The 17080-nt window shown below is 39.0% G+C and overlaps 1 protein-coding gene across 2 annotated transcripts in view; it reads left to right on the forward strand.

The window, feature by feature from the left end:
• LOC139462366 (uncharacterized) overlaps positions 1-17080 on the forward strand; it is a 94505-nt gene that overhangs the window by 60513 nt on the left and 16912 nt on the right. For both annotated transcript variants that reach the window (XM_071244046.1, XM_071244045.1), the window contains one exon: positions 14191-14730. In XM_071244046.1, coding sequence (XP_071100147.1) covers positions 14205-14730 — 526 coding nt within the window. In that variant the 5' untranslated portion in view covers positions 14191-14204. The remainder of the gene's footprint in view (positions 1-14190; positions 14731-17080) is intronic.

Consider the following 17080-nt stretch of genomic DNA (forward strand, 5'->3'; position numbering starts at 1 on the left):
GTCGGGGGTTCGATCCCCGACCGCGTCGTATGAAACGACGTTAAAAGATGGTAATTGTTGTTACCCTTACGCTCGGCATTAAGCGGCTAAGACAAGGGCTGACTCGGGGTCAGTTTACTATGTCTGAGTGGGGTAAACTGTGGCATGGTATCTCAGGGGCCAGCACTATAATGTCGTTTAATAATCTTGAAGGTGACGTTAAACCCCATTTCACCTCACCTCATAATATACTAATAACCAATTCCTTTCCACTGAAAAAGATAAGTGAAACCACCCTTCTTGTTCCATATTCATATCAATGCTTAAATATTAAGAGAGAGACAAAAAGACATGAGGATTGACTTCAACGTTCAAAAAGTCAACTTTCCCTTTTTGTCGAGTAATATTCGAGCAGCTCCATGCCCGATGCAATTCCTTATTGTGACTTGTAAGATATGTTGCCGTCGTTTGTTCAGGTAAATAATTTAATTGCTTGTAACTGACTGTAATAGTTCTTAACACAGAGAAATGATTCATTCACCATTATAACTGACATTGCTGAACACAGAGAAATGATTCCCTCACTCGTCCGTGTAACTGTAGCATTATTTAACACAGGAATGATTCACTAACTCACTCTTGTAACTCTAATATTATTTAACACAGAAATAATTCACTAACTCACTCTTGTAACGCTAATATTACTAAACATAGAAATGATTCACTAACTCACTCTTGTAACTCTAATATTACTTAACATAGAAATGATTCACTAACTCACTCTTGTAACTCTAATATTACTTAACATAGAAATGATTCACTAACTCACTCTTGTAACTCTCATATTACTTAACATAGAAATGATTCAATCGCCCATCCTGTTAACTGAAGCATTGCTTACCATAGATTAACATGCTTCGTTCTCTCAATTATGCAATGCCCCATGGCTCAGCACTGAACACAACAGGGTTTAACAAAGAATGATGCGCTACTTCCTCGACCTAATCGTAATAATCGACTCACATACCCTGATGACTGCAATGTTACTTAATTTGGAGTAGTGTGCCATTCACTTTTATATGGGACTGCAACATTTCTTAACTTGAAGTAATGTCCCACACCCCAGCCTTAAAACTTGTAACTGCAACATATTGGAATAAAAGCGACAAAACCCTTTCCATAGTCGATTGTACGATTCCGACTACATCACGAGCATGTGTTTATGAATCACCATAGTGATGATACGAACTTGGGAAAGTTTGATCCACCTTATAACACGAATGATGAATCACGTACTTCTTGCTGCATTTCCAGCAACGCGCTTCCAAAACGTTTGGATTCATATATCTTCATACCATTTGCAACCATATTGACCCTTTCCTAAGACCTTTCCCAATCCAACACTTAAACGTGACGAGGTGACGATTTTCTCATTCCCCTTGATTTATCCAGCATGGTATTTACCATCCAGACAACCTATCTATTATGACATATTAAAATCTATTTTCACTTGTACCGGAGACGTTAGCGACAAAGAAATGATGACGAAGTGTCGACAATGACATGAGTGTTCATCTTTAACGGCGTCTAACGAGTGGCATTTACCGGCGGATTCGACCTGAAGACAATAGACGTCATAAGCCATTCTAGTTAGATGTTATCTCGTCATCTAATAATACTTTTATTTTACGTAATTTCTTCATTTTCTCTTTATCATAAGGAATAGAACTCTTCGTGCAGATTTGATCCCCTTTGCCGTACACGGATCCGCTGGTCTGGCGTTCGAATCATTGCGTCATTTGGGCTTTCTTCTCACTTTAACCTGACACAAGGTTGCATAATTAAAATATTGTTCGAAGTAACGTGAACGCAATCCAGTACCAATTATAACAACAAATTATTGCTAGCCTCATTTTGTGTCACAATGAATTATGATTCCCCAAGTCGATGGATCAGTATATTGAACCTGCATTGTCCTTTCCCTGAGTGGAACCCTTTTATTGTTAATCCCCTTGTAAATCCTTTTCATGGTGAATTCCTTCATTGAGGGAATCCTTTTATTAATCGCATTTCGACACTGTGTGAATCCCTCTCCTAGGAGAATCCCTCATTTGAGTGAATCCCTTTACTAAGCGCTTTTCACCGATCAGGTATCCCTTTTCTAGGTGAATTCCTTCACTGCATTAATCCCTCTTGGTGAATGCATTTACTGAGTGAATCCATTTACTCGGTACATTCCTTCCGTTGAATTCATCCGTTGAGTGAATCCCTCTCTTAGATGAATTCCTTCACGGAGTGAATCCCTTTCCCGGTGCAATTTTTCATTGAGGGAACCCTCTCCTAGATGGATTTTATTAATTAGAAAATGCTTTTACTGGGCACAATTTTCCTTGAGTATATCCCTTTTCTAGAAGAAGATCTCCATTTGAGTGAACCCCTTTACTGGGTGTCTGTCTTTGCCGAATGAGCCCCTTTACTTGGTGCATTTCACCATTTGGGTAAATCATTTTTTGAAGTGAGTGAGTGAGTTGGGTTTAACGCCGCTTTTAACAGTATTCCAGTTATATCACGGCGTGTCAGCTTAATGTGGGAGGAAAGCCCGACGTGATGCAGGTCTCAGACTTTTACCACGTCGGTGAAACCCATGAGCACAGGTATAGAGCTGACAAACCTTGAAACATAATCGGGGCGAACTGGGATTCGAACCCACAATCATAGGTCTCCGGCGTGCCAAAGGGACGCAACTCTCCACAGCGAATCGCAGCACCTTAGACGACTGGGCCACCCGTGTCCCCTCTTTCAGTGAAGCTCTTCATGAAATTCAACATGCGTTCGACGAATGCTTATTCCGATTGTCACGGGACCCAAACCCTTCGTCGTCTTTAATGAAATGTCGAGTCTTTTTCACTGTACACTATGTGTAAGGTTTCCTTTAACAACAAACAGTACGCTCGTTAAGCACAAAAGGCAATGGAAGCAGACTAGATAATATGCAATTAAACCTAAATATCAATTAGGATCGTATTGTAGAGAGCAGTAAGATCTGTATCCTTGTCGTTGATTGATGCTATTTTGTACGTAACGTGTATAAATGGAGTCTGGAATTGTTACGAAACCGTCCCACTCTTTACATTATTCATCAAAGCAACTGGTTATTCAGAAGTGTATGAACACTGGGCATTACCGTGTCTCTTGTGACTTCTAACTGAGTCCAGTCTGGGAACAACATAAAGCTCTTCCAAACCTTAGATTGGATTTATCCTGAGAGTATGTGACTTTAAATTGGCTCAACGCGATAATATTGTTACAATAAAAAAATAATATTTTTGGGCAGTTGGGTATGTTCTTCACCAATTGATTTAATTTAAAACTACATTTACATTTGATACCTGGAGAGAGCAAGTAAATGTTGTTTCATGCCGCAACCAGATTATTGCGGCGGAGTAAAATTCCATTCACGCACTCACTATGACATATGGAAATGAAAGATTCCAGGAAAGTGGGAACGAGAAATGGAAGAGTGCACTCACTAATAATTGATATGACCGTGAAATAAGATATCACGCAATGCCAGCAACTGATCTCAAATGGTAGGTAGAGATTTTATTTCAACCACCAGAACCAGTGAGATTCCTTTAGAAATATTGCAGCAACAAATCGCGCAGTGAACCCATAAGGAGAATCGAACTCGGACCATCATTCTACTACAGTACCATCCTTCAAGAAAAAGTACTATACAACATGATATCATATAGATCTTCAAGACGAGATGTTAAATCACCGCATTGTCGCAAATGATAAATGAAACATTTAGGTCGTTCACGACACGATTACCTCTCCACACCAAACAGGGTAAAAGTCAGACATTAGTATCAATGAAGAATACCTTTTCACAAATCCGTTATTACCAGCTCCGATTACAGCAGATACTAACTTGGCAAATATTGGATAACTATTAGAGTCTATTACGTCCATATAACGCCGACTCCATTCACAGACAAAGTCGTCGTTGATGCCGTTTTCCCGGTAATCCAGGCATCAGTTTAGACTATCCATACATCGCACTACAGCAAGAGCTCAAAGAAATTGATCATTTCCTCACGTGCACCTTCTTTTTTATTTCCATTTTTTGCTCCTTTAAGTGAAAAGATGCACGACAGATCTTGGGGCTTCTATAGTGAACAGGATGAGACTGAGAGTAAATTATAGGCAGATTTGTTTGGCGAGCAATTACCCGCTAGTTTTGCCTTTTCATCTGAATTCCGACGTACAGTCGCAGTTTACTTTAGTTTCCGATTGCATCGCTCGCAATCATTATAGCATGTCCCGCGGCAAGACGAAACCACGACTACCGGATCGATGAGATTGCACGATCTATCGGCAAGCAAATGGTCCAACATAATTAACACTAATTACCGATGCCTGGGGTAGTCCTACACTAAATGCTGGCTGTTACGTGGTAGGGAGATTGTCCCATTCCATGCACACTCGCGTACACAATCGCACCTCCACCGGAGAGTCCGTCGCCTTCAATTCCCGCAGTCGTTCCAAAGACATGGCTCTTTTCAAGGATCCTTAACTTCAGCTAATTATACCTCTCAACTCGGGAAGAACGCACAAATCATCAAATTTAAGAAAAACATGATCGATGGACCTTTCTGAAAAACTAATTACACAAAGGACTTGAAAAAAATCATTTCCTCCACTTTAAAACGCTGAGAGGGGACAATGAGAGATCAAACTTCGAGTTGTAGTATTTTTTCGTAATTCAAAACGTCACTTTTACTTCTTTAAGAATATTAAATGTGGAGCTTGGCATGGTTTTGCTCATTTGTATTGTATGAGGTCCTACTTATGTACTGTTTTGTCGCAATGTGCCTTTAATAATAGTTTCGTATACAATTTTGGACCTGCTACAAGAAAGTTCACTTTTAAAATAACATCATCCTTCTCTGTGAAACGTTCATTACACAGACAGCTGCAATGTCCTGAGACTCCAATTCTATCTAATTACAACATAAATAAAATGTTGATGACAATTAGTTTTTCAAATTTATAAAACACAGTTATGAAACTTTCCGTTAATTCAATCGGGTTCTGTCAACAGAACCTAACTGTCAGCGAAAATGATGAACTGTTTCGGCAACCTTTGTTTTGTTGGAATGCAGCAGAAAGCCCTCGAGTTACCAAGAGCAACACTTGATGGCGTCACAGAACTAGACTAACAGATGGTACCGGAAGTAGGCCAACCACGCTCTCATCGAATTCTGACAAAACTCAGTGATCCATTTTCTTGAACTTCATAATAAGCGTGACACATTATAGGAAAAGGCTCAGGAAGAGGAAACCTGTTCCAAGGCCGTGACTAGAAATTAAGTGATGTAAATAAAGACGTATGTCCCTTAATCTCTCCTTTTTCTTCTACATCACAGATAAATATAGAGTGGCTAGTCAGCGTTAGTAGAGACAGACCAGCTTGGTTAGAGGAACATTCATCGTGAACACTGGGTATACGAGGCTGTAAGGTGATTATATGTCTGTGTCGGCAGGGCCATTTGTAAGTATCGGCTACGTTGAGATGGCGTGTAGTCTAATGAACGACAACTACAACGGTGTCCTTGTTCCTGCGTCGTGTTTCAGGTCACCAATATATACTTGCTGGATCTTCTACGGTCTGTCGATATTTACGATATAAGAAACGTATTATAGCATCACCAGGTTGTAAACTGAATATGTTTTCAAATAATATAAACTGATAATCAACTTTGGGCTGTAACCAGTTTGGAATCCGAATGTCCCCAAAATATCTTTCAGCAAACATATTGACATATAGTCAGGCTTTGTTTGTCCTGTAGTTACATGGTTGTAAAGAATAATTACTGATAATATGCTAGTAGTATAACGTAGTAGTATAACGTAGTAGTAGTGGTAGTGGTAGTAGTAGTAGTAGTAGTAGTAGTAGTAGTAGTAGTAGTTCAGCTTAGCTAGGCTGGAAACTGTATAACGTCGAACGAAATGTTAACAAAACTTACCGATTATCAGGTTTCGTTCTTATATATGCCACGAGGTAGTCCATCTTATATCCTAACAATATTTCTCTTAACATCAAACCTATCAGTGATTTTGCACGAAGTTGTATGGTGAGTAAATAATCATACATAACCACATCGAAGTAATATGCGTCTAGACTTCAAGAAACACCGAGTCCGTGAATGATTGAAAGGAATTAGTGCAAGGAGCTTATCCGAGAGATTCCGTACAGGAATGTAGAGTCGAGTGAGTGAGCGAGTGAGTTTGGTTTTACGCCGCTTTTAGCAATATTCCAGCAATATCACGGCGGGGGACACCAGAAAAAGGCTTCACACATTGTACCCATGTTGGGAATCGAACCCGGGTCTTCGGCGTGACTAGCGAACGCTTTAACCACTAGGCTACCCGACCGAGTGTAGACAATAAAGGGTGCGGTTCTGTGTTTACTGTGTCGTGAAAATATTCTTATGGAGGGAATGGTTGCTGAGATGTTACGTGAATGGCCATTGTGTATTTTTTCTTCATATAATTTCACATAATGTTCATATTATCCGCCTATAATCCTCTATGCCAGTAAACTAGACCACCCTGTTCAAAGCAGCAAGCGGTGTATGGATGTGCGAAGTCAATCAAAAGAACCTTGTCTAAATTGACTTCAACAAGCCTGAGCGTAAAGCCAAGGCAGGTATTTCATGTGCACTTCATCTCAAGTGTATTCACCCAGGGGATTTCCGTCTGACTACATCAATTCTTGATGGAAATCAAGACAAAGCCAAGCTCTGCTATTTCTTACAGGATGAGAGCATGTTGAATATAATAAGTACTCAGACAGACACGCCATTGTTTCCAGGTGAACCATACACAATGACATGTGCATCAGTTCCGATGGGTGTTAATGTTTTCTTCAGTTGCAAAATTTCATAATTTTTCTGACTGTTTTGAAGATTACTTAGTCTACTCGATTACTCCAACTGTGGACCCGTGAATATCCGAGGTGAAATAGGTGAAATAGGCGACTATGCTTGTCATAAGAGGCGACTAACGGGATCGGGTGGTCAGGCTCACTGACTTGGTTGATGCATGTCATCGTATCCAAATTGCGTGGATCGATGCTCGTGATGTTAATCACTGGATTGTCTGGTCCAGACTCGATTATTTATTTATATTTGATATAGTGTGACTATAAAGCTTCACTCACACACACTTCAAATATTAATTTTAGCAACATTGGGATAGCTCTGGGGAAATGTATTTTTGATTACTTTTGTTTTAAAATATTTTTTTAGTCGGTAGACTAATTCGTTACTGCGCTAATGTTTTGAATGTGTGGGTAGCGGTTCATGGCGATAAGACATAATGTAATTTTGTCTGATAGTACAATTTGTCATGCATAATTTATGACGTCACATATTATGACCTCACAATGTCAATAACAGGTTATTTCTCTCGCAGTTTTCCACAGATATTCCAACACAAAAGTACATCAGGTAATATATAAAATGACTTATCTGTTCGCGAGTAAAGGCTATAACGAATTCTTGGGTAATTCCCGTCAGGTCTTAGATCAGGCCTTCAACAATATAGAGATGCTTTTATTATTAATAACAGAATATTAAATACATCTACAGACTTACTTGTTTGATGCTGAAAAGCATCATCCCTCATCCGGGTAAATTACCGTATTTCAAAAGCCCTGTGAACTAGACCTTGCAAATTAAATCTTAAGGTAAATCAGTTCACTTTATCCCGAATGAAGTACTTGCAATAGAATTCTGAACTAGAATAGCAGTAATTTAGCTTTGGATTTCAATTCTTGTTCTTGTCAAAATTAGTTTGAGTTGAAAATTAGTTTCATGTTGATGTTGGCCGTCCAGCCGGAAGAAACCTCTTCCAATTTGAAATATTTCGAAATGAAGAAAACTGACAATAATTCATTTTAACCTAACAAAGCAGTATGCTATCGATCATAACACTGGGCTGTCAGTGTAACACATCAAAGCCATAAAATGTCCTAGATAATGCAAATAACTTTATCATCATTAGAATGTCTGGGACAGACGGCTAAGACGCACAACTATGGACACAATAATTGCTGTTTTGGATGGTTTAAGTAATAGACTGTGTTATGTTTGATACAGAAACGACGCCACAGAAATATTCTTGGTAAATGCAGAGCTTACTGTCACGGTATCGGATTCTAGTCCTAAAAATAACGATCTTAAATCATTCAACAGTCGAGCAGAAGGATGGACGAGATTCTACCATTCTTGTTCAATTGCTGGATATCTCAGGAATATTGCTGCAGTAATTGTACGTCTTGACACACAGAGAGGCCACATGCACCGAGTCAATTGTATGTATGGGATATAAAACTGGGTAAAAACCATATTCATCTGTTATTGCGTGACATAAAACGAGAAGAAGACTCAAGTTCGTACATGAAAGACACCTTTATTATGTCGTATAAGCAATTACATTGTAAAACTAACCACCCCCTAGTGATTCAATTGAACGGTGAAAACACACACGCATACAGAGTTGATTGTTGGAGGCTCTCTCAGCGTGAAGCCCCAAATAAGCCACTCAACCTCCGTTAAGGTATCTGTCTCCGCCAATGGGTTCCGACTCTTCTTGGCTACGTGGGGAGAACTTGTCGCGAAAGTATTGAGCAGCTTCGATTTGGATAGGAGGGGCATTGATTTGATCGATCGAGTTCGCTCTAAGAGGAAGGGCCCTGTCTCTAAATCCATGCTGCAATTGCTATTCTCCATAGAGGGACGATTTATGGTAGAGAATTACAATTTCAACAAATTGATTTGCTCTCAAAGCTCGCTTTATTCGTAATGAGGATGTTTGAGCTGAGACGAAGCGGAAGAGGTAAACCTACTTCACGTCTGCAGCGCCATTGATCACTGGTCTTACTCTCTTCCTACTACCTGAAATCTTCAGACTACATTAGTGAAATCTCTCTGATAACCCTTAGATTTCCCCCCGTTTTGCACCAAGTTGGATGTTCCCCTATATACCTCCTCTAATCCTTCTACTACGGAAGTGGTTGTCCCAGTAAGCCGTCCGCGATTTTTCCGTATGATTATCGAACGATCATGATGGCGGACAATTTGAGTGGCTCACCTCAGTCCGACACTGGTCGTGTTCTCTGTCACGTTGTGTGATTATCAGCCAAATGGACTACACCGGGCTAGAACACTCTGTTACTTCAGATTAGTATCTGACTGTTTGCTAAGGCTAGCCAGACTTTGATGCATAACACAAAAGACTACTAAAGTCAATAACAAGCGTAAGCCCATGTTCCCTTTATCCATGCCAGAAATGCCAAAACAAGCCGACTGTTCTCTGTTTCTGGTATGTCTTCAGGGCCATGTTAGAACTATTTTCTTGTTACAGAACCAAGTTTGCATAGTTATTACAGGTCCAACTTTACCAATGTTTCACAGATCCATCTTTGCAGAGTAACGACAATTCTAACCATACATAGTTATTACAGTTCCAACTTTACAAATTTACAACTTATCTAACTGAGCGAAGTTACCACAAACTTAAATTTAGAAGTTACCACCGATATAACTTTGAGAAATTCCCGTAGATCTAATTTTGGAAAATTACCGACGTATTCAGCTTTGAACAGTGACAGTTTCAACTTTGTATGATTACCATAGATTCAATTTTGCAAAGTTACCAAAGATATAACTTTGTGAAGTTAATTATAATACAGATCCAACTTTGTGTGGTTACTATAGATTCAATTTTGCAAAGTTACCAAAGATGTAACTTTGTGAAGTTAATACAGATCCAACTTCGTATGGTTACCATAGATTCAATTTTGCTAAGTTACCAAATATGTAACTTTGTGAAGTTAATACAGATCCAACTTCGTATGGTTACCATAGATTCAACTTTGCACAGTTACCAAAGATGTAACTTTGTGAAGTTAATACAGATCCAACTTCGTATGGTTACCGTAGATTCAATTTTGCTAAGTTACCAAAGATGTAACTTTGTGAAGTTAATTATAATACAGATCCAACTTTATATGGTTACCATAGATTCAATTTTGCTAAGTTACCAAAGATGTAACTTTGTGAAGTTAATTATAATACAGATCCAACTTCGTATGGTTACCATAGATTCAATTTTGCTAAGTTACCAAAGATGTAACTTTGTGAAGTTAATTATAATACAGATCCAACTTCGTATGGTTACCATAGATTCAATTTTGCTAAGTTACCGAAGATGTATCTTTGTGAAGTTAATACAGATCCAACTTCGTAAGGTTACATAGATTCAATTTTGCCAAGTTACCAAAGATGTAACTTTGTGAAGTTAATACAGATCCAACTTCGTATGGTTACCATAGATTCAATTTTGCAAAGTTACCAAAGATGTAACTTTGTTAAGTTAATACAGATCCATGTTAGCAAAGTTTGCCATTTTGTTTAGTTACTACAGATCAAACGTTGCATAGTTATCAAATCTAGATATGCATAGTTATCTTATCAGATCTAATTATGCATAGTTATCACAGATCAAACTTTGCACAGTTTTCACAGCTGTATTATGAAAGAAACGTTATGATGGTTTACAGTAGATACTTGGTGTGTGCTTGTTCTGTTGAGAGCATATCAATCCTGTAAATGTGTAATAAATGAAGGAAAGGGACATGGTTGGCCCAGTCGTCTAAGGCGCCGCAATTCTCTGATCAGAGTTGCATCCCTTGGACACGCTAGAAACTTATGATAGTTGGTTCGAATCTCGGTTCGCCAAAGAGGTAAAAGCCTGAGTCCTGCATCACTTTGGCCTTTCCTTACACATCAAGATGACACACAGTGATGTAAATGGAAAACTGTTAAAAATGGCGTTAAACCCAACTCACTCACTCATGAAGGAAACTATATTTTGTATACCCATAGGCGACGTAAATGAATAATGAAATGATACGTTTATAAACACATTAGAATCATTTACATTTTGTTACATTCGGAGTATTCAACATTGACTCTCTGTTGCCGTGGTTCTACTTTCACTGTGTGGCACTTTTTATAGCAAGAGTATTTCACATGTTTGGTCGCAGCAATATTTTGTGGTGTGGAGTTTAGTTCCACGACCACACAAGAAGACGACGATTCGTATCAATCATATCAAAGACATAATCAAATATTGATCAACAAAATATTTTATCCACTTTATCCTCAATACTTAAGACCAAACAGATAATGATTGATATCTACTCCATGGATCAGAAATAATGTCCTCTTGATCAATACGTGTACCATATCAAGCCTCCTGCTGGAAAGTGAGACGGCCAAAGGACGCTATTACATTCCCTGAGAACGTCTATCTCTGCAGGATCAACACAAATGTCCCTGAAATGGAATGATGTCTTGAAACGGATTATAGTTCTATCAAGCACATTTAGCCTCTCGTTACTAACAAAAGCATTCACTGGCAAGAAGTAAAATCGACTAATAGACCAATAAATATGTCTGTGTCCGTTCTATAAGTATACACTACTTTCTCGAATGCTGTCTATAGGTATATATTAAATATCCTATTCATTCTTTCTTCGCAAATACCATGACAAATCAATTATAAATAATTTCATGTGGGGGGGATGAGGATTTTGGCAAGAAAGTATAAATAAAATATTAAAGATACAGATTAAGTCAGTAATACTAACTGTTATATAAGGTATTATTTCTCAATATTCCAAAGTGCAAAACGTCATTGTTGTAATGTAGCATTATAAAATGTGTACATTTCTACTGCGAAACTATTATTGTGAACTAGACATCACGTCCTTTTTGCGAACACCTGGTGGCATGACTTATTTTAGTGATCAATTCATATCATTTTCCTTTTAATCCCAATTAAATCTGTTTTGTCTGATAACCGAAACTGGTTATTGTCTGAATTTTCTCTGACCAACCAGGAATATATATTTTAGCTTTTAACTTATTGAAGTGACATGTCTTTTTGACCTTTCAAGACTTACTTATTTTTCTGTCCAAAATATAAAACGTCAGCTAAACGTTGAAATCGGCCTGGTGACACGACAGCATTATTCACCTTGCTTAATCGTTGATCGGGGCATATGCATTACATGATTCTACTGCATCCTGCATTCATTGAAACACTTAATGTCATACGCACTTTGATGACGTTATATTAAAAAACGTCATCAAAGTGTGTATGGCGTCATGTGTGTCGAACAGTTGTTTAAGTACACCTGAAAAGAGTGATAAGAACATTACTAATAGCTTGGTATTTACTAAGGCGATAAACATTGTGTTTTGTCTTATTTCCGGCTGTTTTTGAGTATGCTCGATATTTTAACAACGAAAACCCACAAACATCTGTAAATCTCTGAAGACGCATACCATTTTAGTTCTAATGTCACGATACCTGTGTGGAACCGCTCAATAACGTGAATAACCTAGGCTTTCTGTGGATCATAAAAGAAGCGGATATTGTAACTACTCCATAGAAACAGCGACACTAATTAGAGAGAAAATCGTATGATGGATACTTCCGCATTGGTCAATGGTATTTTCACTGTGTTTCCAGCAGGGGATAATAAGTAGATTGTCACTCGTGGAACTACACATGGTACTTGATTTCCTATCATTTCTCATTGATGAGAGAAACTGTTGTATAAATAGATAATCTAAATGTTATTTACTTTGTAAAATGTTCAATGAAGAATTCATATGAAATTTTATAAAAATATATGATAAATATATGATTGATACAATTCTAAACACATTTTGAAATCACATTGGCTTGAATTTTTTACACTCATAAACTGTAATATAAAATGTCAAACCCAGAGAAAAACTGGTCTCTGAAACAGATTCTATTGCGCGTAAAAGCCAAAATAGCGGTGGAAATGATATGAATGGATCACTGAAAAGCAGCGATGACACCAGATGTTCACGAAAACACTAAAAACAAAACTTTAATCAAACTAAAATACTCAAATTCTTTTATGAAAGACTTTTAAGGCGTGCTAACATTTGTCTTTCTATACCGCTTCAACCTGCAACTGGTATAAGGTAGAAGGCACTGTATTCATTGTGTGTGCCCTACCAAATGTACTGGCGGGTATAAAATTTGTAAGATTATTAAATGAGAAATCGTATTGAAGGACAGGTCATTGTGTTGTACGGGCGGTCGCTACGGGGAAATGATTGCAATTGGACATCATTTCGTCAATCTTCCCAATCATTGTCTCATGACAGTTAAAGATGCGTTACCTCTGACAGCGGTGTAGCCAGGCTTGTGGTTAGCAGATGGTAGGCCACGATCCCAGTCTCGACGTAACTTAGCCGTGACCCGAGGCTCTGGACAGTGGTCAGACAAAGTCCCAATCCAACATAAACCATGATTTGATTGTTATCGGAATATGCATGTGGTATGATTAGTAGTCTAGAACTGGTGTCATAGGTCACGTGAAAGTGTGAGATGAACCACTACCACTATACTGCTGTCAATCATAATGTCACTGTCAGTCATTTAGGTTTGTTTGATGCCGAATTTTAAGCTGAACCATACAGGCTTCAGTCTTCTTATACCACATGGGTACTGGTGGTCACATTTTCTCCTAGCACAAAAGACGTGCCGGGTTCCGCTGGTCATGGATTCGAATCCCAGATTATGATCCTTGAATTCGCACCACCTGGTTGTAGGATTGACCAAAGTGTAAAGGTCCGCGATCATGCGAGCATGCTACTCACATTAAGAACAGCAGTGCCATTATATGACTTATTATATAACTGAGATATTGTTCAAAGCGGCGACTGAACCACGGATGCTGCTTGTACAGACATTTCTGAATGACTTTCCTTGGCGTAATAACTGTTTGCAATGTGATGGTATTTCACTTTGGTAATACAACATGTATTGCTTGTTTCTACTCCCATATTCGAATATTTACGTATTAATGAATTATGTATGTGTAAACGTATGGTGTCATCATTTAACCTTATTGTGTCACGAATGTGAAAAGAATAACCGTTGGCATTTTGACGGTGATATTGCTTGATGTATTTATATTTATATTTGCCTTTTCTTTTCTATATTCCATCTGCCTAATGCATCTGAATTCATCTAAAGATTAAACAATTTGAACAGGATAATCCTTAACATATCGGATCTCTATTCCAGAACCAACTTGCCCCATGGATCTGAAAAGTTTCTTCTGCCTTATCCTCCCCACGCTCGCCACCCTCCAGTTGTCCTTGGCGGAGGATCCCAGTCTGGTGGAAGGGGTGAAGCCACTTAGTGGGGCAGGGCAGAGACCCTTACAAGACAGTGATAGTGCCGCAGACAAAAGGCAGTGGTCTAATTTCCATAGTTGGGGCAAACGATGGGGCAATTTTGGAACATCGGGCAAGAAATGGGCATCTTCTGACTTTCCTGCCTGGGGAAAACGATGGTCCGGGTCATCGTTCACGTCTTGGGGCAAGAGGAACGCATCTCCAGAGGAACAAAAAAGGAACTGGAACCAGTTTATCACTTGGGGAAAAAGGAATTGGCACGCTCTCACTTCGTGGGGCAAACGTTCACAGGAGAAGTCTCAGAAGAAATGGAACACTCTTCCTACTTGGGGCAAACGGGCAGGCTGGGACAATGGCTTCGCTTCCTGGGGCAAACGCGACGAGGTCGATGTCAGGGACCAGTTAATGAAACTGTTCGATGAAAGCGGTAAGTCATATTTTACTTTACGTTACACCTACAGGGACGGTTGCGTAGGCTTGTTGTTTAAACTTTGGATCATGTAGAGCTGTGTCACTACATGGGTACCGTGTATGACGTACACTCCCCATCTTCCCCAGGCAAGGGAGTTAACTGACTTTAGTCCAGTTTCCACCCTTGCCGAACTAGGCTGGAATAACTGTGCTCGATCGTAGCGCCACGAGTGGCTATTACCAGTTATGTCCCTTCTAAGCCTCTCTGATGGACCAATCAGATTCCAACTCTCGTATCACTTGCTTCATACAAAATGGTGGCGCCCGGTCAGGACGATCTGATCAATAATCAAGATCTATATTGTGATAAAACGGGTCTTACATCGCGAAATGCATCAAATCACCTTGATTAAAAACCTGAAAAGATTTGGAAAATAACTGCTCACAACGAGATACATGCTGTACATGCATTGCAAATCCTGCAATTGACCGAAATCTGCACGACAGTTTACGAACCGGATTTCGATTTCGGTGCGCGATTTTGATTGGACTATGCATAGACTCGTTAGTCCAGCCAAAATGTAACTTCATAATAACAGCCAAGGGTGGAAACTGGACTTTTATAGTCTGTTAACTCTCTTGCCCCTGGAAGATGTACATTCCCCCACCGTGATGTAGTTGCCATGTATATCTAAAAGCGGATTTAAACTACACTCTCTCACAGCCATATATATCTACCAAGTTTCATTGATAAATCAAAATCATATTGTCATCCTCAGTACTTGTTACATCAGACGATTTGTGCACAATTCAGTGACGTCATAGTCAGTGCTGAAACGTCTCCAACCAATGGATGACATTCCAAAGTTTTTGAATCAAAGGATTTTAGTTACAGTAGCTTTACAATACTGTTGATAGGGCTACTTCAACCAATCAGTGTCCGTAATTTCTACAACAGCCAAAGAAATGCGTACTGTAGCGGATATGCCCCCTTCGCATTAACAGTTCAAGCAAATCATTCGATTTCCGTTCCTACATTGTAAGCGCATCTAGATCATGATGGCCTCGAGGAAACTGAATAAAGGAATGAATTGAGAAATGGAAATGCAAGACGTCCATCCCATATCGAGAATGAGAAAAATCAAACATGTCTTTCATGGCTACTCCATTCATCAAATAAGATAAATATTGTATAAGATGGCAGTATGGATATTCGCCATTATGAACCATTAGTGTGTAAGGCAAATTCAAAGATTCCTTTATGTGTAAGAAGAAAATGTATTGCTGTCTAAATATTACTCCTACGTTAATGGGTATAGATACAACGTTGTCATTTTCCCTCGTTAACCTAATGTAACAATTCAGGGCTATAACCATTCGATAAAACACGTGATAGGACTGACAGGCGCACAATTCTCTTATCTAAATTGAATAAATTTCAATAAATACCAATGTGAATCATGGGTTTCATTGTACCAACTTAAATAATTACAAACTTTTATTGGAACGAAATCTTGGCGTCTTGTAACAGAAGCGTTACCGTTTTAAGTTTTCCAATTAAAAAAACCCCCATAAAATATTATATGCAAACACTTAAAGCATTCGGCCTGGTGTCATCACTGATTTTCAGTGATCCTCTCATATAATTCTCACCGCAATCTTTCCTTTTACGCCCAATTGAATCTGTTTCGGCGGATAATCGAAACTGTTTATTTTTTTTACGTTATTGTTGTATATTTGAAAAAAGGGGCAACGGGATAGCCGGGTTCTATCCCGCTCGTGTGCACAGTACACTTTCGTGAGAAGACCATAACAGTATTGAACACTGCGTTAGGACCAACTAACACACTTCCTCACCATTTCGAAAATCACTGCCAGTACAAGATTGTTTTATCAAATAGTAGCTTCTCAAAGGTGTATTAGTTAAACCCTACATAACTTTAACATGTCGATGTCGGCAAAGTCTTTCAAGTTCAAGTGGACCTAATATTGATTGTCACTCACTGAAGGCGTTTTATCTCGCCCTGTCCCATGCCCACTCAGAACAGTAGGCCTTTATTTCTTGACAATTATACACAACTTGAGTGTCACGCCGTTGTGATGTTGGTTTTTAGGTAGCCCTCAAACACCGTGGAACTAGATCACCGTCAATAAGAACATGATCAAGAAAGGTTACTGATCTCAATGTTCAATGTCACAGCACTACTTTCGGAGCACAAAGGTGTTACCTGCTAGAGAGTTAAAGGCGTAGTAAATGTTATTGAGGGGGCATGGGTGACCAGGTCGTCGAAAGCGCTGCAATTAATTGTCCATTGGGCCTGTCATAATGGGTGGGTTCAAATATCACATTCGCCATGATTACAATT

Source organism: Haliotis cracherodii, unplaced genomic scaffold (assembly GCF_022045235.1).
Source record: "Haliotis cracherodii isolate W230 unplaced genomic scaffold, xgHalCrac1.p SCAF_15, whole genome shotgun sequence".
Lineage (NCBI taxonomy): Eukaryota > Metazoa > Mollusca > Gastropoda > Lepetellida > Haliotidae > Haliotis > Haliotis cracherodii.